At 43.5% G+C, this 25,036-nt stretch overlaps 1 protein-coding gene across 1 annotated transcript in view; it reads right to left on the reverse strand.

Annotated features, from left to right (window-relative positions):
• IQCJ (IQ motif containing J) overlaps nucleotides 1–24,480 on the reverse strand; it is a 54,883-nt gene extending 30,403 nt beyond the window's left edge. The window contains exon 1 of the mRNA XM_075761830.1: nucleotides 24,143–24,480. Within this exon, the coding sequence (XP_075617945.1) occupies nucleotides 24,143–24,151 (9 nt within the window). The 5' untranslated portion in view covers nucleotides 24,152–24,480. The remainder of the gene's footprint in view (nucleotides 1–24,142) is intronic.
• Nucleotides 24,481–25,036: the final 556 nt, after the last annotated feature.

Here is a 25,036-nt window from a genome sequence, read left to right on the forward strand (position 1 = left end):
AAGAAGACAGGCTCACTAGAGCTGATAAGACACTGAATCCCTTCTCTGAAGCCTTGAGCCAGCACGGGGCTCCAGCAGCTCCAGCCACCCCCAGCCCTCCCCATCCAGCCCAGTCTGCCGCAGGGCTTCCTCCCACAGCCTTCCTCCTTGCAGACTTTTCTATCGACGCTTTTTTTGTTTGTTTGTTCGGGCAGGATTCACCGAGACTTTGAAATTGCAGGGCTAGACATCCTGTGGATTGACAGGGTTTGAGGGAGCCCCAGAACATCTCTCAAAATCACACCAGTCGTGGCGTTAGTGCAGTCAGATTCCTCTCAGGGGTGCAGATCCCCAAGCCTCAGACGCATGCATTAAATGCTTGCATCTAATTGTTAATGAGTTTTCAAATAATAAGAAAATAGATAAGTATACATGTACTGACGCTTACTGGACAGTGGAAATAAGATTGTCTCCAGGGTGATTTTGTTTTGATTTTGCAGACTTGCTGCTCTAAAGGACAAGAGTGAGGATAAGTTAACCACAAACATTGTAGGCAGACTAAAATTGATCTTTTCTTCAAAAGTCTCTATGTCCTCCTAACCCTGCTCCTCAGCCAGCAACAGTTTTATCCAGCTCCGCTGAGCTGACCCAGAGCTGGCAGGAAAGCTTGTTCAACATCTCATAAAATTTTTGTAGCTTGTAATTTCTGTGGCTCCACCATCCTGAAAAGCTTGAAAAGCTCTTCCTCCTCAAAGCTTTCCTACCCAGACACACAACTCCCAGCCTCAACACTTCTATTTCTACAATATTGAATAAGTGAAACCTGCCAAGGGACCACTCATATATATATATATATATATGTGAAAAAAAATTATATATATGAAAAAACCCACCCAACCCTGACTTTGTGGGAGTCCCTAGTCTGGCAAGACTATAACTACTCGACATTTTTAAACAGGTTACAGCTTTCCCTAGGAGATAAAACTGCACTTGCTGCTCTTCAGCTGAGAGCCTAATAGCAAATAATCCCAGCTGAGACATACCAGTGAAGTTTATTTCTGCAATCACGGAGCAAAAAAATCCTGTCCTTCAGACCTGTGGCTTTCTGCAGCATCCTGTCTTGGTCCACTGAGTTTTCTTGCTGTGAAATCTAAAGGTGACTTCATGAACCGCAGTATCTTCAGCTAATAATGACCACATTATACAATATTGGCTTGATTTGGTTTGTTAATTCTGCTCTCCTCATTTGAGATTTGTGACTGCATTGTTGCAGACTAAATGTGCAGATAGGGCCTTTTCATACTCCCAGTTTCCTGAAAACATACATTCTTAAGAAGCTTTTTTTCCCCCAAGAGGACAGGAAATTAAGGCCCTATCTCCCAAACATCACAAGATCAGATAAAAAAAGAGGGGGGGGCAGGTGGAATCAAATCACAGTGTTCACGAACAAAAGAACTACACGTACTGAGCAGCCCCAGATGGTGTCGGCCGGGAAAGGTAAAACCAGTCCATTCATTTTAATACTGAGGTTTGTCATCGTTTCGAGGATGTGGATTTGGACCTCACCCCTAAGTCCCTTTAAGATCCTGAGCGATGGCATGGGAGCTGGTCTGGGAATAAAACTGCCCTGGGCCACTCTCGATGCACCCGCTGGAGCTGCTGGTGGACATTGAAGCCTCCCCTCACCATCACCTCTGAGCCACACCATCACTCTGAGCAATGTTTTCTCTGACGGAAAGCAGAGGATTACGGTGGACATACTCCCTGAGCTGTGACCAAGGCAAAGACAAAAACCCATGCCCCTACTTTAATATATTCCTGTAACTACTTCCCACCTCTTTCACTACGTGATGGGGATCAGCAGAAAGACACCTGAGGATCATTAGTAAATCAGGCAGGCAGAACACGTAGTCTCCGTTTCCACTAATGAGCCCATTAATTTGTGCTCTAAGTGAAGCCTGGCTGGTCAATGAGAAGAGAGACTGAAGCTTTTCATACAGTGTGCAGAGCTGGATAGCCCAGAGGACACTTATGGGGGTTTACTTTGAAATATCCTGTGCAGCTGGGACTGTCATTTCATTTGCTGTGCAAGATGCAATACTATTATCACAGTATGCAAGCTGCGGCTGTGATTTGAGGTTTTGGACTGCTAAAAAAAATAAAAAATAACAAAAACCACCCCCACCCAAACCCACACCACTCTTCACTCAGTGAAAATCCCAAGGGGTAGTATCACTGGTGCTGGCTCTTACTTAGCTGTATTAGAAAAATACTAACACAATGTCGTTATGGAGCTCCATATCCACCCTTTCTCCAAAATAAACAAAAATGCTGCAGTAATTCTTCCAAGTGAAGAATTCTTCCAGTTCTTCCAAAAGAAAACCCAAATACTTAGTGACAAGAAAACCCCTTTCCTCGCTGTCCGGAATCACCGCACAGGTCTGTGCCATGAAGGACACGGTAGCCTCTATGTTTGGTTCCCAAGAGCAAAAATGAGTATGACTAAACTCGCAAGCATCAAATGGCAAAAAGAGCACAGCAAGAAACCTTGCTTTTAAATGTCTGCCTTTTTCCTCCATCTAAGTGGCAGAAAGGACAAAATCTCAATTCACCAGAAGTTTGAAATTTTCTGTCATCAAAAAGCAAGATAAAGCCCTTAGGTTCACACATGAAAGAACCTGCCTGATTATCTCTTCTTTTCAAGGTGCTTTTACAGTGCCTTCAGTTTTTAAAGTTAGCCCATTACACCAAAGATCATTCACAGCTGAGCCTAAATGTGCAACAACCCATTTTTGCCAAGTTTAATACTACAAGAATGTAAGAAATACCACTATCATAACACAGAACCACTGCCAAGCTACAATAAGGTCACAGAAGTGAACTTTATTGACTGAAAAGCTGAAGAAAAGGTCGAACAGTCACAAAGAGTCACATCCCTACAGATTCAGTTTGTGTGTGTGAGTATGGTGGGGTGAGGGTGGAAGCTATAGTGAAATGTTATATAAATGTTAAGTTGAAGATGCTGCCTTAATGCTATGGTTATATCTCTAGGAACTGCAGTATTAACAGGATATATCTGTCAAAATCTGGAGATTCGGGTTTAAAAAAAGCAAATGTTGGCACTGGGCGTTCATCTGCTTCATTTATCATGGGTTGCTGAAAGCAGTAAAGGTCAAATCACTACTTCTACAGAAAACTCCTTACAAGAGGATAAACTTTGGCCACGGGAAGGAAAGGAAAGGTCAGATCAATAATACTATGTAATCTCTCAGAGCCAGCCCACACATCATTTGGAAGATTGCAAAGACTTGTTTTGTTGCTGGGGCAGTTTTGGCCATACCAGCGGGTACCGGCCATGCAAAGGAAAACCAGCCCTCCCAGCCCCTGTGCTGGGCTCTCTGGTGTCAGAGGGAGGTACGGGCTGGGTTAATTTTAAGCAAATAGTTCCCCGGAAGACTCTTTTGTAAAGCATGACAAGCTTTACCACAAAACATAAGCTCTAAGCTTAGGACTTAAGCCTAGAAGTATCAAGCGGCTCTCATAGGCAAGGGTTTTCTCTGGTTGGTTGAGCACTGCCTTGCTGGGCAGACCATTTCTATAGGCAAAGGAAGCCAACACCCAAAATGCAAAAGCACTGTGACCCCAAAGCACTGCAATCCCAACCCAAGAAGCTTCTGCTGAGACCCAAACCTCACTAGCACCTTCTGCCACTGGGGAAGGGAGTGGGGAGATGCCTCCAGCCCAGCAGCATCTCCTGAGCAGCCAGGAACAACCAAAAAGCCAAAATGTTCTTAAGATGCTCCCTTACACAGGGACTTGTGGTTTCTCAAGAGGTGAATAAGAATTGCTGTGCTCCTCTACGAGTGCAGCCAAGCTCGTTTCTGCACCAAAAATAGCCAACTACAACTGGGAGGAAGTATTTTTGTAGGTTTGCTTAGTGATTAAAAAACCATTTTAAGAGCAAACTACCAAAAGGAAGCCTTGGTCTCATCAGTCGAGGTTCCAGGCAAAACTGGTATGAATTCTTTATAATTTATTGCTTTCGTAACAGAATGCGAGGAGCTATACAAACATTTGAATCTCTATTATAAACATTATACCCAGAAGTTTTCCTGTTGAGTCCTTAGAGGAAAGAAAAGATATTTTTATAAGGTATTAAGAAGAGGTTTTCTTCCCTACTCAAGAAACCTAAACCCTCTAACAAAAAAAAGAGGTTTTACTCAGATCATTCGTTTCAGACTAATCCCCCATACTACAGGATAACAAGAACTACTGCTCATTACAATACTACTTGATACTGGGAAACACTTGTGCTCCTGCAGAAGGATTGACCACTGGGAAAGAGCTACCAGGAGAGGGAAGCACATTGTTACAAACAGAGAACTTAATTATCACTAAATTTAGCACAGGGGCAGTAAAAGCTATTGAGAAAGTAAATGGATTTCTATTTAAATCTTATGTTTTCTCTTTCTAATTTCACCAGACAGAGAAGCAACACAATACATTTAATCAATAGTTATTGTATCTACAGTAGAGTCATTACTTTTCTTGCCATCGCACATTAGGTTGTTGCACATTTTCAGAACTTGAATACCAGTAGCGTGGGCTTTGTGAGACCCCTTGGAGTGGCAGCCCTGTCTACAGTGCAGATGGAGGAGCTTTGTTCTGGGCCTGATTCTTCTCATGGGTAGAACAAGATTTTCTGCTATTATCCCATCAGACCCTTTTATTTAAATATTATAAGGTTTGAAAATATATTCAAAGCACATTTGAGACCATCGCCTGGCTAGAACCCAGGGACCGACCCAGCTGGAAGAACAGGCTGCTCTTTCTTACACCAAAGCACCAAGCAGTTTCATATAATGGAATTTTAAGGACATAAAGCAGTTTTGATTGCTTAGTCTCATTTGCTGTTTGACACAGCACAGGGAATTCCTCCTATCCATTCCAGCACTGAAGAACATAACTCCTGGCTGAGCAAAGACACCGCTGGTAGATACCAAACCTTAACGGGGGCACTTCAAGAAAAAGAGGACCCCCCACACCCATAGGCATATGGCTCTGGTCACTGATTATCCTTACAGCTGTCATTATTTTGGCCCTATTTTCTACTTGCATTCGTCTCTTCCTGGCAGCTGAGATATAAGGGCTGTCCAGGAGAGCCTGACCCGACTGATGCCCTGTGGGAAGGCAGTGCAGAGAGCAGAGGGTGCTGAGCTGGCCTCCTGTAGCCTGCAGAGGGGCTGTGCTGCAGCTACTCCTCCCAGGTGAAGTTTTCTAAAGGATCCTAGTGACATCGAGCATAGGCATAGTCATCCTTCCTCTAGGACTGCCTGCAAGGACTACAGATTCTTCTCTGCGAAGAAAGTTAGATGGTTTTTTATTTTTCAAAAAAACCCAACAAACCCACAAAAAAACCCCGAAAACCACTCCCACAGAAAACCCCCAAAGAAAACCAAAAAACTTCATCACACACACAAAAAAAACCCCCAACCCCCAAATCCCCAAGAAGGGTGGAGGAAGTGGTGAACAGAATGCATGCCCTGTGCTGCATGCAACACTCCCGGTGGAGAAGAGCAGCCCTAGGACAGGATCCAGGAGGAAACACCATACTGTAAGAACGTGAACTATGGTGGCAACTAATTAGCAGTGGAGAATACTGCTGCTGGTGTTTTTAAAGGATCAAAGATGATGAACCAGAGAATCTAAGCTTGAATTACTGCCCAGAGTTTGGACTCTGCCGCAAGCATCAATTTATCCCTCTAGTCCTTTCCTGCATGACTCCCACTGACCAGTTACGTTTTGCCCCGGCTCTTTGAGAAGGTCCGAGTGACTCGTAGCATGGGGTGATGAGTTTCCTCACTCATTATCCCCACCACAACAGGCTTTACTGACACTCCTTTCAAAGCTTGCCACACGTAGCTTGCCTCAAAAGAAAGACCAACTTTGCCAGTCCATTAGCTCGGCAATGTACAACCTAATCCTCAAAGGCACGAGTGTACGCTGTGAAAAGCAAGGCTGCTAAAACATCAAGCTGCAAAGGCTCTCCTTCTCAGAACTCTGTAATCTTCAATTTAACCAGCATTGTTGTCTCAAAAAATGATGCTGCTCCTCCACTGTCCAGCAGCCCGCCCTCCCAAGCTATTAATACAGACTTTTCAGTCCAAGGTAAAAGCTCAGTGTCTCACAATATTGCTGACCCATTTCATTAAAGAGCAGTTTAATAAACAGTAATGGAAAGAGGCAAGGCACTCAGAGCTGCTCTGCAAGTTATGAGAATGGTAAGCAAAAAATAGCACTGTGAAGCGTTTATCCCTTCATCTCACAAATAATTAGAAATACATGAGATCGCGTTACGCTTTTTAAATAGGCTATAGTAATGGCTTGTGGGAATACAATTCAATGACAATAGTTTATCATGGTAAGTCAGCTCTGTAGGGTTACAGTGTGCCAAGTCTAAATGGGAACCATTTGTTTCCCTCCTGCATTGCAGCAGAAGCTGGCATACTTTTTATGGGAGCATCATTGACAGTCTCCAACTGTTATTTTTTTAAATTAAACGCTGTGCCTACCGAGTTAATAGGCGTGCAGTCAGTAAGGTTTCTCTATAAGTTCCTGTAATAGCGCACACAATACTTTGTAGTAACAGATAATAAAATTTGACAAAGCATTCTGTAATTACTGCTCTGCTTTATAGAATATTACTAATACACACACTGTGCCACACTTGTAATGAATGACACATCACTGAGAGCCTGCTGCCTCCTTAAACTGAAGGCACAGAAAAGTAGCTGAGTTGAAACATGTAAGTGGGTTTGTTGAAAAGCCAAGAGTCTTTACTATTCGTGCGTGTATGAAGAACACCACTCTGCCTTTGTAGGTACTCCTACAAGTCCCTGTCCCCCGTAAACACAGATTTCTGTAAGGTGCTCTGCAGAGGTCTTATCGTGGGAGCAGAAGGTAAGGCAATACGTTCCTTTACAAGCAGGTATTGCCTAGAAAGCACGTGTCATTAGGTGATGCAACTCCAAGACGCACGCTCCTCCAGCTCACGGGAGCTCAGAAACCAGACCTGTCTGCTCTCACCTAAAAGACGGCTAACACACTGTAGCCTTTTACCCCTCTAATTCTCATTTACTGCAAGAAATGTTATATGGTAGGATGGCTGCAGAACCTATCCCTCTGCCCACACATTTTCAAGCCAGATCTCATCAACTCTGCACCTACCCTTACACTGCTGCCTGGCCCCTGCACGCCTGCAGCTCTGGGTAGACCACACTTCCCTCCTGCGCCTTCTTCACGTCCTAACCAGCATTTATCTGGTCCTGATAACAAGGACCAAACTCCAAAGTACCTTTAAACAATTGTTTCAGTCCTACTAAATTAAACTGGCTATTACAGAAGAATAGCTTTACCGCTGGACTGTAGCGGGTGAATAAATTTTCCCAGAGCAGGTTGGTTTTATTCCATCAACCCTTCTCCCTTTTCAATGATACTCTGTCCCTCGCGTTGCCCCGACAGATTTTTGTATGCATAACTTTTTCCAGATGGCAGATTCAGTGCAGACAGTAATTTACATAATTTAAATCTGCTTACTAGCATAAATTATATCACAACACACCGCGGGTTTTTCTTTCAGCTCCCTGTGCTGCTCGCACCGAGGTCTCGGCGGTGCCCGTGCACGGTGATGGATCACAGGCGGCCCTGGAGAGCAGCGCTGGGCTGCGGGCTCAGCGATTGCACAGGGCAGCTCCGCAGGTGGAAGAGCTGAATCAGAAAAAGATTTCTTCACAGCCATAATTCACATCCGAGTGTGCTCCAAACAGCAACATTACTGTATTGAAGTGAACTCCATTAGCAGGCTTAGCTGGACGGCTACGCCGGTGCGAGAAGGTCAAGGAGAGCTTCTGGTTACACGTTTGGATTTTCTCGCAAGGAAAAGATACATACGAGGTTGTGTTCCAAGCTGGCTGAAATGAATACAGCATCAGTCATTTTCTTCTTCCTTACCATCCCTACACAAAGTGTGTGTTCAATTCTTTATTATTTAAAGAAAACAGCTTTAATTTTTAGCTCAATTTATTAACTTCCAAGAAAATTTAATATACTTCTCTGTAAATATTTTGTCAGTGAAACCTATTTATACTGAGTTTTGATTAGTGCATTGGTCTTTATTTGGCAAACCTTATTACTGCAGCTCAAAATAAACACTAAGGAAAAAAAATTTAAGGATCTTCAGGAGATCATCACAAACCCGTTCCAGATGGGGTTTGAAGGGGGAACTGTACCAACGCATTTGTTCAGACTTGTACAACGCACCTGTACGTACACACATGGGCACAGATACGGAAACACCCACGCGATCAGCAAGTCAACACGATGAGAAAATCCTCGAGTCTTCTCCTCCCTCCCCGTGCCTCTCTGCCACACAATGCCTTACAGAACGGCTCAAAAACAGAATAAGGAAAAACAGAGCTATGTTCTATTGAGCAATAAAGAGGACTGGCTCCCAGAAATCCCAGCTGCTGACTCTCCAAGAAATTGTGGACAAAGGCAATGCAATTATTCCTACTGAGCCTAAAGTGAGCAGAAAGGAAGCGCTAAACACATAATTTGAGACTTTCAATAAGAGCAACTTGAGCCACACAAAAGTGATATTAAACCAAATGCAGAGCAAGGTGGCGATGCTCTCATAGGTCTGCTTTACTTAAACCACGGGTAGGTAAGAGTAGGAAACAATTGCCAGTAGCAGAGGCAGGTCTGTTCATAAGAAAATACAAATATCCAGGTTTTACTGGTTTTACAAGGGAAGACTTCCGTGTCATATGGTAGTCCCCACAAAATTTTTTTTATATATATGGATATATAAGAATTTCTTATCTTGCAAATTGATACACAAACTACTAAGAGCACACAGTTGAAAGAGCAAGGATAGAAAGTTACGCTGACCACCAAAATCTGCCAGGTGTAATGCTTTCTTGGCCCAGTGACCTCTGCCAACAAGGTGCAAACTAGATTGGGAGTAGCAGAGATATCACTCTCCTTCCTGCCTGGAAACCCGGGATGGCTAAAAAGGTCTTAGAACTTACATGTATAGCACACAAATTGATGTCACGCTACATGTCAGCATTTAAGCTGCCAGAATTAATTGCCAAATTAATTGCCAAAATTAACATACCCTAACCCAAACACTCAGCCCTCTCATGCGTTCCCGGTACTTTTTCTATGAAACTCACCTCTACCCCACCTCTACCCTATTCCATAGGATGAAGTCTGTCAAAGTTAAAACTATACCACAGAAAGCTGGTTTGTTCTATAAGTCATATTCTATTCCATACAGCTTACTTTCTCCTCTTTGTTTGGTGAGGGGACCAACATCTTTGCACATACATTTCAAACCTCGGTCCAAATCGCTACTTTTTTCCCTGGCCTTTCCTATATGCTCATGGCAGTATCATCAGGGCATTTCACTATCCAGCCTGGGGAAGCAGTGGAAGCAATTTCCACTTCACAGAGTGGAATCAGATGTGCAGAGAGACCAAGAGCAAAGCTTTGCCTTCATTTTGGCTACACAGTCTGGAGTGGGGAGCAGGGGGCGAGAACTGGGGAATACTTCGATATACTTATAGAATTCAGATACGAGTGACTGCTCAGACCCCAAAGTCATTCATTAACTGAGCATCCAGAAGAGCAAAGATTACACTAGAATCTCCAAAACATGACCCGAGTGACCCACACACAAATGCTGTCATTGAGATGAGCTCAGAGGACAAGACCTCCCCGTAGCACTCAAATCCATTAGCTAGGATAACGCTCTTCATCTGTCTGCAGTCCCTCATCTCACCTACACAGTTTCCGAAATCCACAACAAGCGACATAGGGCTCGGCCAGCTCTAAGCTCCTGCATGCTGTAGCCCTCCTCTATCTCCAGGACATGTTCATAGTCTGCCTCTCCAGTCACCAGAAGCCAGGCTGAGATCAGGGCAACCACCTCTTTATAATTCAAAGCAACACATTGATCAGAAATGTGTGTCTGCGTGGCCAGTTGGGATGCAATCACTCAAAACAGAAACCTGCTGCCAAATATGAAGTTATTCACCTTCTAAAGAGCTCCAGTTTATACCGAACATAAGTTTCTGTCCCAAAATATACCCAGTAGCAACTGAAACATGAAAGCACTCAAAGCAGAAATGTGCTGGCAAACACGAAATGCAAATGTATTCATTTTCCAGAGAGCCCCACTATGTGCAGAACATAAGTCTGAATCCCAAAATAATACCCAGTACCAACTAAAACACACACATTTCCCCACATCTTGTCTTGCTTCCATCAATTTAGCAGCACAATGAAGCAATTTCCATCGTTAACATATGCACCGTATTAAGGCTAGCCAAGATTTAACATTCTTTTGTTAATTTGGCAGAGGGGAAAGACACAATAGAAGAGAGCCCTACAATTTGCAGCCATCTGTGATACTGAAAACAGTAATAAACTTGAAAAGTGCTGTTGTTGTACATGTTATCACTCCTAGCAAGCCAATGTCTTCAAACATTTATGCCTTTTATATCTAAATTAATGCCTCTTAATTTCTGTATGAAGAAAGTGTTTTCAGACATCTCTTCCCATTATACGACCATTAATCTTGCCCACTGGTTTGAGCTGCCCTAGTACAACACAATTTACACTGTCAGAGATCACCGGATAAGTCACACTCAATTATAAATGTAAGATGCTAAATTACTTAATGCTGTTATGTTTAGGGTTGTGACAGGCACTGCTAGTACTCAGTGTCTTAGGCCACTTCATCTTCATGCAGAGAAGAACACCTCCCAGTCAGATGGGGCACATCCATCACCCAACTCATTGCTTTGCTTATGAAGCGAACACGAAGTTCCCCAACAGACAATTAAACCAATATTTTAAATTAAAATTTGTGTAAGAATATTCATAGGCTTCTCATAGTGACAGGCCTCTGCGTAATTGCTTCCCCCACCCCGGCTTGAATATGTTTGCTGCCCTGATGATGAATCTCCCATCTACCTTCTGCTGGGGAAAAATTAGACAGACTTCTCAGCATGTGAGCGCTGCAGGTCACATCTATCATCCTCAGGCCTCTGTTTTACTTTTAATTACAACACTTCACTCAGGAATGTTACTTCAAATCATAAACCTAAGGAGAAAGTAGCTTTTAATTTGCAGAACAGCCATTAAATTCTCTGCTTCAGTGACATTAATTTGCTGGTGCTCTTTGTACTAAGGAAGAGATGATGTTACCTTCCTTTCAGATTTCATGAAAGGATAAGTTTGCCCAAAGTCACAGTCACTTTAAAATTAGTTACATTTTGCGTCCACATGCTTCCTGTGATACTGCATTTAACTAAGGCCTCCACTGAGAATCATTTTCAATTAGCAGCAATGTTTTTAAATGGGTAATTTAAGATCAATCATTTTGCCTGGGACACACATTTCAGTTTTAACACTCCGGTTTAATTTTACCCAGTTTGGGTCTTTATTTTTATGTATAAGCAGATCCCATTTTTGCAACACCAGCAGGATGAGGAGTTTGACACAAATCCAATCGGTTGCCGAAACACTTACCAAAAAATCGACCCAAGAGGGGTTTACACTCACGTCCACCCCTTGACTCTCTGCTGAGCCTAAAATCCACCAACATTTCCAGCCAGCTTTTACATCTCTTCCTTTCCGAGAGAGGATTTTCCATCACCGCTTGGAAGCGATCGTGCCGCTGCCCGTGTTTCAGATCAATGACCACCACGTTGCTGCTGGATGGAAAACGCCCCATCAGTCACTGCTGGCTTTATCAGGTTGCCTCTTGTGGTCCCCATAGAAAGAAGAGAGGGGCTAGTATCTCGGAATGTTTTGGGGAGAGGAAAAAGAAAAAGGTAGATTATTTAACTATTACCTTAAAATTTAGGCACCTAAGTACTAACTTAGAAAAATTGAATGCTATACTCTCTGGGTTCCTAGTCAAATAGGAAGTTATAGCCTCTAGGATCGCTTGTTGTGGATTTTAAAATGTTAAAAAAAAAAATTAAAAAACCCCACAACCGAACAAAAAGCAATCATTACAGTAGCACCCAAAAGGCAGCTACCCTCCCTGTTTGAAACAGGGTCTTGAAGACAGCGTTTGCCCTGACTGGCAATTTTCATCCAAGGCAAGAGAACAAAAACAAACAGGCAAAAGGACCGGAATAAAGTCAGGTTGCTCTCTCCCAAGCAAGAGTGGTGAACAAGATGAGGAGACAGCAGAAGTAGTGACACACGATGGGCTGTCCAAAAGCCTTCTCCAGCCCCAGCAAGGGCTCCAAAAGGCGTCTGCTGGCTCCCGAGGGATGAGCCACAGGGCAGATCCGTTGCTCGCCCAGCCAGGTTTTCCTGTCCATCACACCACAAGAAGATGCAAAACCATACCAAGCTAGCGTCCAACCAAAGTATTGCTGAAGGTAATTATTTTTAACTACATATTCTGACTACATTTGAAAATCACCTACAGAACTTAAAGGGCAAAAATCCCACTCAGTCTACAAAACCAGTAAGACTTTCATAGTTGAGAGACAAGCCTAACTATACAAAGCACCTTCTACCTCTTCTTGTGGTATGAAAACAGGTAGGACATGCCAGACTGGCTCGATGTTGGTGTATGTCTCTTAGAAAGTGAGAAGATAACTCAGCTGCTGTGTGATTTTTGACAAATTTTGTAGTAAATGTGGAATCTAAGACCAAAAAATACCCACTTTTTTTTCATGCCAAGATCTTTCGTAGTATCATTTTAAATATACGGAAGGGAATTTTAAACGTTCTCAGCATTTGCCTCAGCCTGTTCCTGCTCAGGTTAACAGAGATATCCACATTACTGTTAAGGACAACGTTACTTTCCACAAGAACAGACAGAACAAGCCTTTGAGTTTCTGTTGCTCATTTGAGTTCAGAGAATTATTTTTTCCGTGCTCCCTCTCACACAGTGAGGACATGGTGGTACTCTACATACCTCGTGTATCACATGCACGTACGTGAAATTCCGATGAGCAATGCATGGACCAGAGAGCAACGACAACACGCGTTTCCCACGTGAAGCAAAGCCCTGCATCAGCTCTGGCAAGTGAAGAATTTAAGTTCCGTACAGATACCACGGGGCCAGCAACATTGAGGGGTTTGAGCGCTTCAGTGTACGCAGTGAGAACCAGCGAGAGTGGCCTCGTTCAGAATGACAAGAGAACGGCAGGGGACATGCTTCCTGAGGTAGGAAATTGTATCGCTCTGCCACTTTTATTTCCATATAAATCAAAAGTTGCCCACCTAGGAGCACTGCTGGTACCAAATTACCTTTGTGCAACGAGCTTTTGCTAAAGGAAAATAAATTCTGTAAGATATGCCTAAAATCCAGGAACCTTTTACCAGAATCAAGACTATTTGCCATGGAGCACGAATGCAGAGTCACCTAAAAATTACTCTCACCCAGCAACTGTGTTTCCACAGGAGATGCACAAGCTGCAGATATTGTCTTAAACAAAAGCTTGCCTAAAGAACTGCTCATTTATTCAGTTATGAGAATGTAAAACACTTTAAATACTTTAAAAACAGGCTAATTGAAGCTGTTTAAAGTATTAACAGGAAACTCCTCTGAAGCATCTATGTATTTCTTAAAGCAGCTGGTTTACGCTGCGTTTTTAAATAAACTACTTTAGACAAATATTGTTCAACTGTTTTTTAAGTGTAAATAGTGTTCTGAAAGAGGGACAAAATGGCAGTGGCTGAGGGGTAGCTGAGCTACGCATAGCGTGTAAATGAATTCCCTGCTTGAATATCAGGACTTACATCTGTAGCATTCTGGAATAAAATGAGCAAAACTTTCACAGCTTGAAAAAAGCTTGACAGAGCTCCATAGTATTACTTTCATTATTGATACAGACAAGCAGCAAGGGTGCAAGATTTGCAGATGATACTAATATTCAGTCAAACCTAATGAAGACCGTAAAGAATGCTGAAATTTGGTGAACTTGAGAGCAGATTAAACTTACCATTAATGAGCAAAATGCAACAGACACTGGGGACTATAATTAGATTTACATGCAAACCTAGCAGCAACATTCCTACAGCTGGAATATTAGACCCAGGTTCCTTCACTGAGAAGCAACAGCCTGCAGAAGGGTCACCAAACTGGCCAGGCTATGGAGAAAACTTCTCATCCCCAGAGAAAGCGTTGGAGATTTTCCCATCCAAAAGAGGATGGAGAGGAGTGGTACCCAGGGACAGTAGGTCAGCAGCTTTCAAGACTGAATATTGGCATTCGTTGAAAAGTAAGTGGCAAATTCAAATATGACCATAAGGTACAGTCCCACTCAATGGGACCTGAGCTTAGGAGCTCCTTGGCAGAAGAACATACAGCTCAGCAGTATGCCAAGGGCAAGACAGGTCTAGACGTACAGGGAGAAAGGCCAACGTGATGGATAGGTTACCACAGAAGGATGTAAGTCCACCTAAGCCTCTGGACGGTGAAGATCACCTAGGAGGATGTAACCTGCCCTGGCCACCACTGCTTGGGATCCAGGCTGCTGCTGCCACCGCTGCGTTGGGGACACTTCTGCACGATAGCCAGCGCAGCACCCCAAGCCTGTGGCTTCAGTAAAAGACAAGTTTTTTAAAAAAAAATAAACAAAAAGAAAGTAAGAACAGAAAGATTATTTTTTTTCTCTCCTTGAGACTGCACATTGCCAGTATAACGCACATAATGGCTGGTAAATCTAGACAGTTACACAATATAGCAAAATAGTTAAAAATAAGCCTGCCATCTATTACATTTTATACAAAGGACAAGGAATGCTGTCCTCAGTCACTGCATGAAAGACTTGGAATGGGAAGGAGATAAAAAGTGAGGAGAAAGATAAAAATAGAGGAAAAACTGACATCAAAGCTTTCAATTTTATTTTCTATTTCTTCTTTCCTTAAATAATTTCCAAGTAATTTGTGAGATGGGAGGAAATATCTCAAAACAGGATTTATAAAATATAATTCTATGTTTAAAAAAATTAATGTTTTTCAAATGGCAGTTTATAGCATATACTATTAACCTACAGAATCTGATCCAGTTTTAGTAATTTGCAAGATACTTCAAAACCAGCATGTTGTAATTCAAAATCCATAAACCAAACCACCAAATGTCATGAAACAATTAAAAAAAAGAGTGACTCGAAACAGCTGTAAATACTGGTGTGTTATATGCCTTGGGGTTTTTCAGCCTTTGGGCTTCACATTTGTAAGCTACCCTCTGCAAACACAAGCAGCCAGAAATATATTTTTCATTAAAAATGTGAAGCAAGAATATTTCTGTGAAAAGTGGAGCTGGAAAACAAACAGCAAGCTCTTCTTAATACTGATGCATCAACAATATCTCATCCGACCCCGCCAGCAGATCGGTTGCAAAAATCTCTGTGAATCTGCAAAGTGCAATTTTAGCCAGTCTTCCCTTTTTCAGGTTTTGCTCTTTCAGTACTTTTTTTGATGGCATAGAGCTATGCTGAAACCTGCCTTTGGGATTCACGCTAGAGACTCAGAGACAACCCACTGGTTTGGGAAATCAGAGCTGAGGTCACATTTTTTTGACTACAACATTTCAAAACTTGTTCGCTTGCACTGAGTAGAGGAGTTTTATTAAGAAATGATGTGGAAGTGTCACAGAAAAGAAAGGGATGGATTAAGAATTTTGCATCCTGAAAGTACTCAGAAACAAGACCAAACTTTTACTGGGTTGCCAGAGTAAGATATGAACTGCTGGGAACATACAAAAGGGGAACATCTGTTCACTCATCCTCTTACAAGAGGGGGAGAGGAGGGGAAACAAAAAAAAAAAAAAAAAAAAAAAAGCATCAAAACCACAGCCCACAAAACCTGGAAGCTGCTCTGCCTGTCATCCCCTCCAGCAGGTACCTACAGACCAGACAACGCTCCCAAACACCCCTGCTTCCCCACGCCTTCAAGCTGTGTCAGAGCTCCAAAGATTTTAATTCCTTTGCTTTCCATGAAGCTGATGAATTGAAGGGAGGATGCTCTGGCAGCAGCTCACGCACGTTAACCCTTCTGCGGCCGAGATGAAATCAAGAGCGGAGAGTAGCCCACCCTCTCAGGGAATGACCGTGGTAGCTCTTTGAGCACTGACCATATGCTAGCTGCTGTGAAAAACCTTCTCAGTGAAATACCAAATGCATGAGGACCAGATTTTTTTGAGGAAAGGTCATCCCTGTACAGCCATTATTCAGCTACACTTAATTGTGCTTTAGGAAGTAGGTTAACTAAATCACATCGCTCAAAATGCCTTAGGAACAACTTTGCTTTCAAAGCTGTGCACTCTGTGTTCCTAGAGAGGCCAGGTATGTAATTTTTCAGAGGAGAAATGCCATTTGGTCATTAGCTTAAGTGATGCAATTTTCTTCCAAGGATAACACCGCTGACTTGCGGCATCTGATGTCTGGCGACCTTTGCAGCTGCAGCTTCATCCTGGCGAAGGATGTGAAAACAAGAAGGAAAAGACAAGTCCTACGGTTGGTGACAGAGGCACGTCCACTGTGCCCCACTGCTGTCTGGAGCGGGTACCAACAGGTCAGCGATGGGAATAGCTCACCAGGAACATCCTTGGTTGCCCTTCACTGTTTTACAGGTTGTGATGCCCTGCTAATCTCCACATTTTTTTTCTTGTGCTTTCATTAGAGTCATTTATTTCCTGGCTTAATTATGAAAGCCTGCAATATCTTACATTACGCAAGATGGGCTGTTGGGAGAGCTGGCCACATCACATCCTACCAGCAGAGATGGGTCAGCTCGGGAACTAGCAAAGGGCCACCCATCATCACCCTTGAGCTCCTCCTGCAACGCCAGTGTCTGACCGGTACTCAAATACCACCACAGTAGCAGTTGCTTATTCAAAACTGGTCTACCAAGAGCAAGAAAACAGACTATTAAGGGTCTAAAAGGAAATACAAGAGCTGTTGGGTTTGCTTTGTACTCATGACTAACCTGTTTCCAAATGGACGTGCATTCGTCTCGTTAGGCCATTTGTTGAGGCGTGGCCGTTATTCCTGCTGCTTCCTGGCGAGGGACGTGTTGACAGGCAGCTAGCGTAATCACCAGCCATTTCTGCTGAAAGATTTCCAAACCTAATGTTTCTGGGATTACGCCCAGGATGGCAAAAGAAAGATCGAGCTCAGCTACCTCCGGTGCTGCAGACACTGATGCGAGGATATCTGCCAAGAGGCGATCTGAGGCAGGGCTGCAGTAGATGTTAACATGCCCTAATTTGTTTCGTGTTCATCAAGAATAAGCAAGATGCACTAAATTAACACACCGGAGTTAAGACTCCTAACATGGATGAACGTATGGTAGGACTTGTAGAAGGTGGAGGGTAAGTCACTCCAGAAGGACCTTCCTTGTTTCTGATCATTAGATCAGAGATGTGAGGTGTTGGAAACTGTATTTTTTTTTAATGTATTCCAGCATTGTATAAAGATGCTTGTGTTCCTTAAACAAAGCCAGCATAGAAAATCCTGCAAGAGAGTTTATTGGGTTTTCTTTCAATAAAAATAAAAGTTGCAGTTTTTTAAATTGATTTACCTTTTCCTTAGGAGTTTCTCAAAACACTCCTGTTGGACTAGGAACAACTTATATTTTCTATAAGTAAAAGCTTCAGTTCTGAGCAGTTGCAACCAGACCTGCCTCTGGACAGGAGACACACAGTCCTTGCAACTTACTCTCAAACCAGTAGAAGTTGATTGTGAGCCCCTGGAAACAGATATTTCCTACCGTACAATTTACCCAGCAGGAAAGCTGAAGCTCTGAAGGGCAGGGACTAATATTTTATGGAGAGCATCCCTCAAAAGAGTATCCAAAGATGATTAAAAGCTTTACAAGACCGTACCATATCACATCTCACTCAAACGTTACTGTGCAGCAGCTTGCAAACAGTATTTGTTTATCTATGATTAAATTTGGCTGCAGGTAACCCCTGCAACTCTTCCACAAGGCACAGTGCTGCCCGACATAGCTTTAGTACAGGAAATTAAAAATATTTTGCCCTGAAACTACAGGAGGAACAAAATCATCTGTTTCAACTTCCCAGTTTGTTTGTTTCTTTTCCCTCTTGTGGGAGAGAACAAGTTTGTGAGCAGAGCTAACATCCTTCCTTACACCAGCTGATGCTGCTGGAAACACTAGCCAAGCTCCCGGACTCGGTTGCCATTGCTCAGCACTGAGAGAGAACCAGCAGAGAACAACGTGAGATACGAGATGAGAGACGCTGCTGGCACTCCAGATAGGCCAAGCAGGATGACCATGGCTTGGAGCAGAACACCACCAGATGGAATATCATGGTGTCCTTTGTGTCCTTGTTACTGTCACGACCCAACTCCCTTGGCAGGAGTGTCGGGCATGGCCAGAACCCCCCCACACGTGGGTGCAGCCACCTTTCACCACCGTGACCTTTCCAGCCCAAGCCCTGCCCACACTAAAAGATTTAGCAGGACTGCAGATCACGATTCATACCCGCACCCCACCTCACCCATCTGTAACACTGTGTTCTGCAAAAACATCAGAAAATTTCTGACAGCACTCATGGTTTGGAAACACCAGTACCATGGATCTTTCACTAGAACAGTACCAAACAGGTATCACAACATCTCCAGGTACCAAAATGGTATGTAGCTTCTGGACCAAGAGGCAGGAGCTTTCAGACCCTTTCCTCGCTAAACTCCTGGTCCCTTCCAGACCTGATGACAGCTCATCCCTGGTGATTCTTGCTCCATCGGAGAGGACCTGTGGTGGGACCATCCTCGGTCCCATCCATGCCCAGGAGGCCCTGGCAGCACCCCTTCATGAGGCCATAGCGGATGGAGAGCACGGACAAGAGCAACATTCCCAGCATCGGCGCACGCTAACAGAACAGCTGCTGTGCATTTGGTACAGTTAAGAACAAAAGGCGCTTTTTTTTTTTTTCTCTTTCCTTTTTTCCTCAGTTTGTGATCAGGGCAAAGTGCTTCCTCTCAAATCTGGAGTTTAGCAAATATCTATCCCCAAGGAAAATATTACCTTGTGTTCTTCAGGAAGACAAACATACCACATGAACAACATTACAAAGCGCTGCCCGTTCCCTCCTATAAAACTTTGATCAATCAGTCGTTAATTTGGAAGCTGTACCACAGCCGAGGCCAGGTCAGGTACATGCTACTGACATCTAACCAAAGGAAACGCGCGGGCTGTAGGGTCTTGGAGGTAACTCCGCTTTCAGTCACAATCACAAAGTCCAGTCCAGGGAGTCACAGAAGGTTTGCGTAGCCAACACGGTTGGTAACCTGCCTGCTCAGAAAAGCAGGTGCTGCCCAACAGCATCTCAACAGACTTTGCTACTCCCACCTCACCACAACCTGGGGAGCAAGCCTGCTCTACCAGAGAGCCACGGCATGAAGGCAATGGCACACCAGACCCACCTGGGACCCGTGCAGGCAGGGAGCACCTGAGAGAAGCAGCCCTCTCTCTCCAGAGTCTGCACGTTATTTCTATATGACAAGTCACATATATCCCCTGCACAACATGCTTTAGTAGTCCTTCCTTTAAGGTGCAAATGCGAGAGAGAAATAACCACAGGAGAGCCCTCTCCTGCAAGCAGGCACAGCACTCACATCCCCAGCCTTTCCAAGAAGAGGAATAACACTCTCTTACCTGTTTTTGCCGACCACCACTCAAGTACAACGGTGAAAGAGAAGGCAGAGGACAGCTCTAACATCTGGCGATGGAAAGGCAAACCTGCCCTCTCCCTGCTCCAGGAGGCACTGGTTCCTACCCAAAGGGCCAGGCAAGGAAGGGAGCAGCACTGGCTCCCACCCCACTGGGGTGGAGATGCTGGCACCTCAGTAATTGGCTTCCTACACCCTCAGCCAGCCAGGCTGGGGCTAATTACAGGTATTTCAGGTGCAGCAATAGGAGTAATTACAACAGAAAGCCCTGCAGCAGAAGCTTCTCTTGGTTTTAGCTCGATGCACTGAGGTAGTATTCAATGGACTAAGACAAGAGTGTTTCATAAAACCCCAGAATCGCTGCAAAAACTAAACCTCCCAGGAGGGAAACGTGCTTGGAGACCACCAACACATTTAATTTCCTCTTGCTCCTCTGCTGTTTGCCTGGGTGGGAAGGGGAGATTGGGGTAGACAAAGTTCAGCAAAACCTCTTGCTGGTGGGAGCGGTGGATTCCTGCCGCTGCGAATTGTACCAATACTACAAAGTGTTTTTACAAGTACTTTCGGGTAATTCCATAAAGTGACTGGCAACCGCGGTGCCACCCCTCAGAGAGGCAAAGGGCTCGGGAGCACTTTCCTGCAAATGCCTTTGCATTTAAGTAGCTTAGCTGTTTTCCGATATGGCAGTTAAAATTGGGCATGGTGGGTTGATTGCACCAATCTCCACATCCAGCTGGCTCGCACAGAGCATCAGATACAATATTCTCAGTCCTGGGCAAGAACTACTGGAGAAGTTTACCATGTTCTCCTGGTTTTATTGTGCTAATTTCTTGCCAGAAAGGTTGGACAGCGTTGCTGGTGATGAAATGCACCACAGCTATGCTTTGCATTTAACAGTCCTGTTGAACACCCACATTTTATAGGTGTTTTAAACACTCATAATTTAATAGTCCTATTTAAACACCTCATTGAATTCTGAAAATAACTTCAAGTTTTACTACAAATTCCTTTTGCCACAGAATGGTAATAGAGATTTTTTAAAAAAATGAATCCAGTTACCTGATCCAGTATGTGCCATATTCATTTGGGCACAGAGCTTGTGACAGCTCTTTTTTCAGAGCTTAAGTAGTAAAATTTCATTTGGCTCCCTGTAGAGGTTATTTTGCATACCATAAAAAAGACCCTCCAACGGGGAAATTTGCCTATATTCAGCATAACTATGCCTTTATCGTCTTACTCATTACATCTCTTCCTACCATGGTAAATAATTCTTTGCAATTCCCTCCCTTGAAAACTACAGAGTTTCAGACCGACGAGTGGTTTATATTCCCAAACCTTTCCCATTTAGTCAAATTATATGAATTTCACTTTTAGGATCTTCCCAGGATCCAGCTCGTTCGAGCCATCGCGGTGGGCAGGAGGACTGACATTGTTAGAGGCGATGCTCGGGGTGAAATGCCATCTCCAAAGGTAGCTGCCTCCGCTTTGAAGCCTTTTGCTTCAGGGGGTTTCTACATCCCTCATGCAGAATGCCTGGGAAACGCACCCGGTCGTACGGGCTGGGAGCTTCTTTCCACTTTGTCTCCCAACAGCTCGGTCTGGGTCGTTCAGTCCAGTTTAACGGCCCGTTTCAGCGTCTCCGTACAAACCATGTCATGTTAGCCTGGTTCTACCAGCACCAGTTTATCACCGTTCACAGTTTTCCTAAGGACAATTTTAGGCCACGTCTATCTTCATTTATTTGACGCACCTTTAAATGAAGTATTGTCTAAGTTCAGTTGACTCTCCCATTCTTATAGAGATGTTGAAGAAGAGAGCTGATCGTTACTCTTGCCTAGCAGATATTTCCCCAAACGCTACTTTTTCTCAAAAACCACATGATATACTCTTCGAAGGATCTGACCCTGCTGAATGAGATTGTCTCCACATCTACCTTCTGCCGAATCCAGGGAGAGCAGAGCTGACTTCATCTGTCTCATGACCACACTCCAGTTAAATTCCCGATGACATCATTGTTTCATGAGAAATTTTCGTCTTACCTCTGGCGTTGCTGCGGGTGATTTTGCACACTGCATTTACTTATCCAACCTGTTGTAGAGGAGTGTATTTGGACTCAGGTAACGGCCCCCGTCGCTCAGTGGACAGCACGGCGACCTGGGACAACATCTGGAGGCTACACTTCTCCCATCCACCTGAGTTACTGCCTTTCTAATACTCCAGGATGCTACAATGCAGGCTTTTCAGATGTAAAAAGTGTTAAATATTGGTTTTACTGCGAAGCTTACATACAGTTACAAGTCTGTACAATAGTTACAGGTATTCTGAAACAGTAAGACGTCACCTTCAGAGAGCTTCCTAACAAACAAGGGCATTTGTTACTGTATTTTCTTTGGCATCCAGGGAAATTATTATAAGTACAAATGTTTTCCTTGCATTTGATCTCATTTCTGTATTTCAGGTCTATACAAGCTTTTAAACACAAAACAGATGATCTGGGCTTTGGGCATATAAATAGTCTCCTCGGTTTTATTAAGATTACATGAGTTCAAAAAATGCAAGAGTAAGAACGCGAAGGACCCTTAAGTAACATAAAATCAGCGTTTTGAGAGAGGCCAGAGATTTAAAGCAAGTGAAGGTCTCGTATAGTATCTGTACTTCGAAATGCATAGTGCAAGCTGGTGAGAAAAGTATTTGACACAATGCACGAGGCTTTACAGAGCTGCGCTGTGAACGTTAAGTGAATCCCAACATCTTACTACGAAGGTAGATTCTGTCTTTAATTTAGAAGACTACCTATAGAGCTTTGGAAAGGTGAAAAACTTGAAACAGGCAATAAAGGGAATCAAAATACATTTGACTCTCTGTAAATTAGATATTCCTAATGCATTCTTTTTTCCTGTGCAATTTAGCAAATTAGTTTACATTGTCTGACAAGTTGTCCTGGAAAACATAAAAGCTCAGATTAATTTCAGCTTTGTAAAATGATAATTCAATATTTGCTTATTTACATCCACCCACACGAGAGCTAAGAGCCATATCTTCTGTGCCGTGTCAGATATATCAATACCGACACGTTAAACCTCCTCCTCCTTTCCCACTGAATTAAGAGAAGCGGCGGATGCCGCGCGGTGAGGAATTGCCCGTGCAGGATGTATCCTCACCTGCTGCGTCAGAAACCTTGCCGTGAAATGCCTGAGCTACCGACCACGATTACCTTTAACTCCCATGCGTTGTCTCAGAAGCACGTTACTCCGCTCTCTCTCTCCAGAGTTAATAGCACCTCGTCTTATTTATTACCCTGCGGTGTTTACATACAGTCATTTCAATACACTGCCTTCTGATGGATCGCTTTGTAAGCTTGCATACAACATTTAAGCGGTCTGTTTGGAAGCAGAAGAAAATGAAAAAGCCTCGGGGGCTATTTCTGCACTGTGCTGAGCTGATGTACAGTTTTACATCAGGTGTAAAGATAACATACTGCGTAAGCTGGTCTTGAGGGAAGTCTTGCTAAAGGCAGACAGACAGAATTTGCTTTAAAAAGAGGGTTGATGCTAAATACATATAACTACCCTCCCCGAACTAAATCTCTGCCTGTTACAACTACTATGTTAGGAATGCCAAAAAAAAAAAAAAAAAAAAAAAAATCAATCTGAGATTAATTACTTCAGTCCTTTAACCACTGCCAGAGCCAGGATTGGTCCCCGCAGCGTTTCCTGGATGACTTCATATGAATATCTAGCACGCTGCCCGTACTGCACCCGACAAAAGCTGGGAGATTTTACATGTTGACAAACAGCTGAACTCTTGGCTGCAGGAGCCCTGCGTTGATCTGCACCTCTTCAAGGGCTTGTGTCTAGAGGAGCTGAAACGCCCGCTGAATTCCGGAGCTGAAAAGCCCTGGAGGGTTACCCCATGAACCGTAGCTGCGTTCTTTCCCAATAATTGCAGAGCAAAAACGAAAAGGGCAGTTAAACCTACAGAAATTCTGCCACAGCAGCATGACCACTGCTCAGCAGAGCCCTCTGAATCCTCAGGCATCTTTTTCAAACACTGTTTTAAATTGTTAGCACATGAAGACCATTCTCTCCTTTCCGAGCTGACAACATAACACAGCCTTAAATTTTGGTTTCCCTAATAAACTTACTGCAGCTCTGTGTGCATTAGGAATCGCATCTGCTGCTCTGTGTTTGTTCAAGCCTCCTTATCGAAAGGAAAAAGTGCTGCTTGATTTAAGATTGCTTGAGGAAATCTGCCTGTACATCTCTGGCTGGCGAGTAAAACAAACAGCATCCATGTCCCAGTAGGCATCCGCCACCCCCCGACATCTCTTCATTTAATTAGTTCTAAGAAAGCCGGTCTATCCACAAGCTGACAAAGCTGCACAAGACAAACGCTTCAGTATTTATTTAGAAAATGAAATACATTACCAGCCGCATTGTGAAGTTTCCAAGTCACCTGCAGGGAAATAATGCAGAAATCCGACGTTCACACACTATTCCTGACTGTACCGGCGCCCAGGCTGGCTCTTACAGAATAGCAGACAAGAGCGAAGCTGCAAACCTTTGAGTTGAGCTCACTCTATAGGCATCAGAAAAACCTCAAAGAAAAAAAAAAAAAAAAAAAAGAGCCAGAGCGGGAGCGAGCAGCCCACAGACAGCGAGATGAGAAACTTCTGGCAAGTCTCCAGCGCAGGAATGAATTCGCTGTCATTCAGAGACGTATAGCGATGGAAATGAAGGGAAACTTGAATTTACAGGCGGATTTGGATCCTGCTCTAATCGTTGCGCAAAGATGTGCAGGTTGCAGCTCAGCTGATTTTTTACAAGGCTCATCTAGGAACAATGCCGGATCAAAAATTAACCAGCGTGGTAGGTACGTATACACACACACACACACATATACATATAGCTATAAGCCAAGGTGCCAGCACAAACTTCAAATGGCTCATTCCGTCAGCTGTTCGCTGTGAATTTTATTAAACCCGGCACAGAGGTACAGTGGCAACTCCTGTTATGTATCAAAGTGGATTCACCGGGGTTTATAACGTGCTTTAGACACATAAACAAATGTATTTAGGTTTGTTCCTAGTACTGCCAGGAAGCTACGATACATTTTACAGAGATAATGTAGATGCTTTCAAGCATGTGGCAACACACTGAGACTAGACTTGTCCAAACATTTATGCATTTTCAGCCAATAGAAGGAAAATAAACAAGTCCGTAATAAATAATAAGCAAGAAATATTGCTAGTTGCAAATTTCTCATAGGTCAAAAGACTCTGTAAGGTGTAAGCAACCACGATCACTAAGAAAGCGTTTAAA

Source organism: Balearica regulorum, chromosome 9 (assembly GCF_011004875.1).
Source record: "Balearica regulorum gibbericeps isolate bBalReg1 chromosome 9, bBalReg1.pri, whole genome shotgun sequence".
Taxonomy (NCBI): domain Eukaryota; kingdom Metazoa; phylum Chordata; class Aves; order Gruiformes; family Gruidae; genus Balearica; species Balearica regulorum.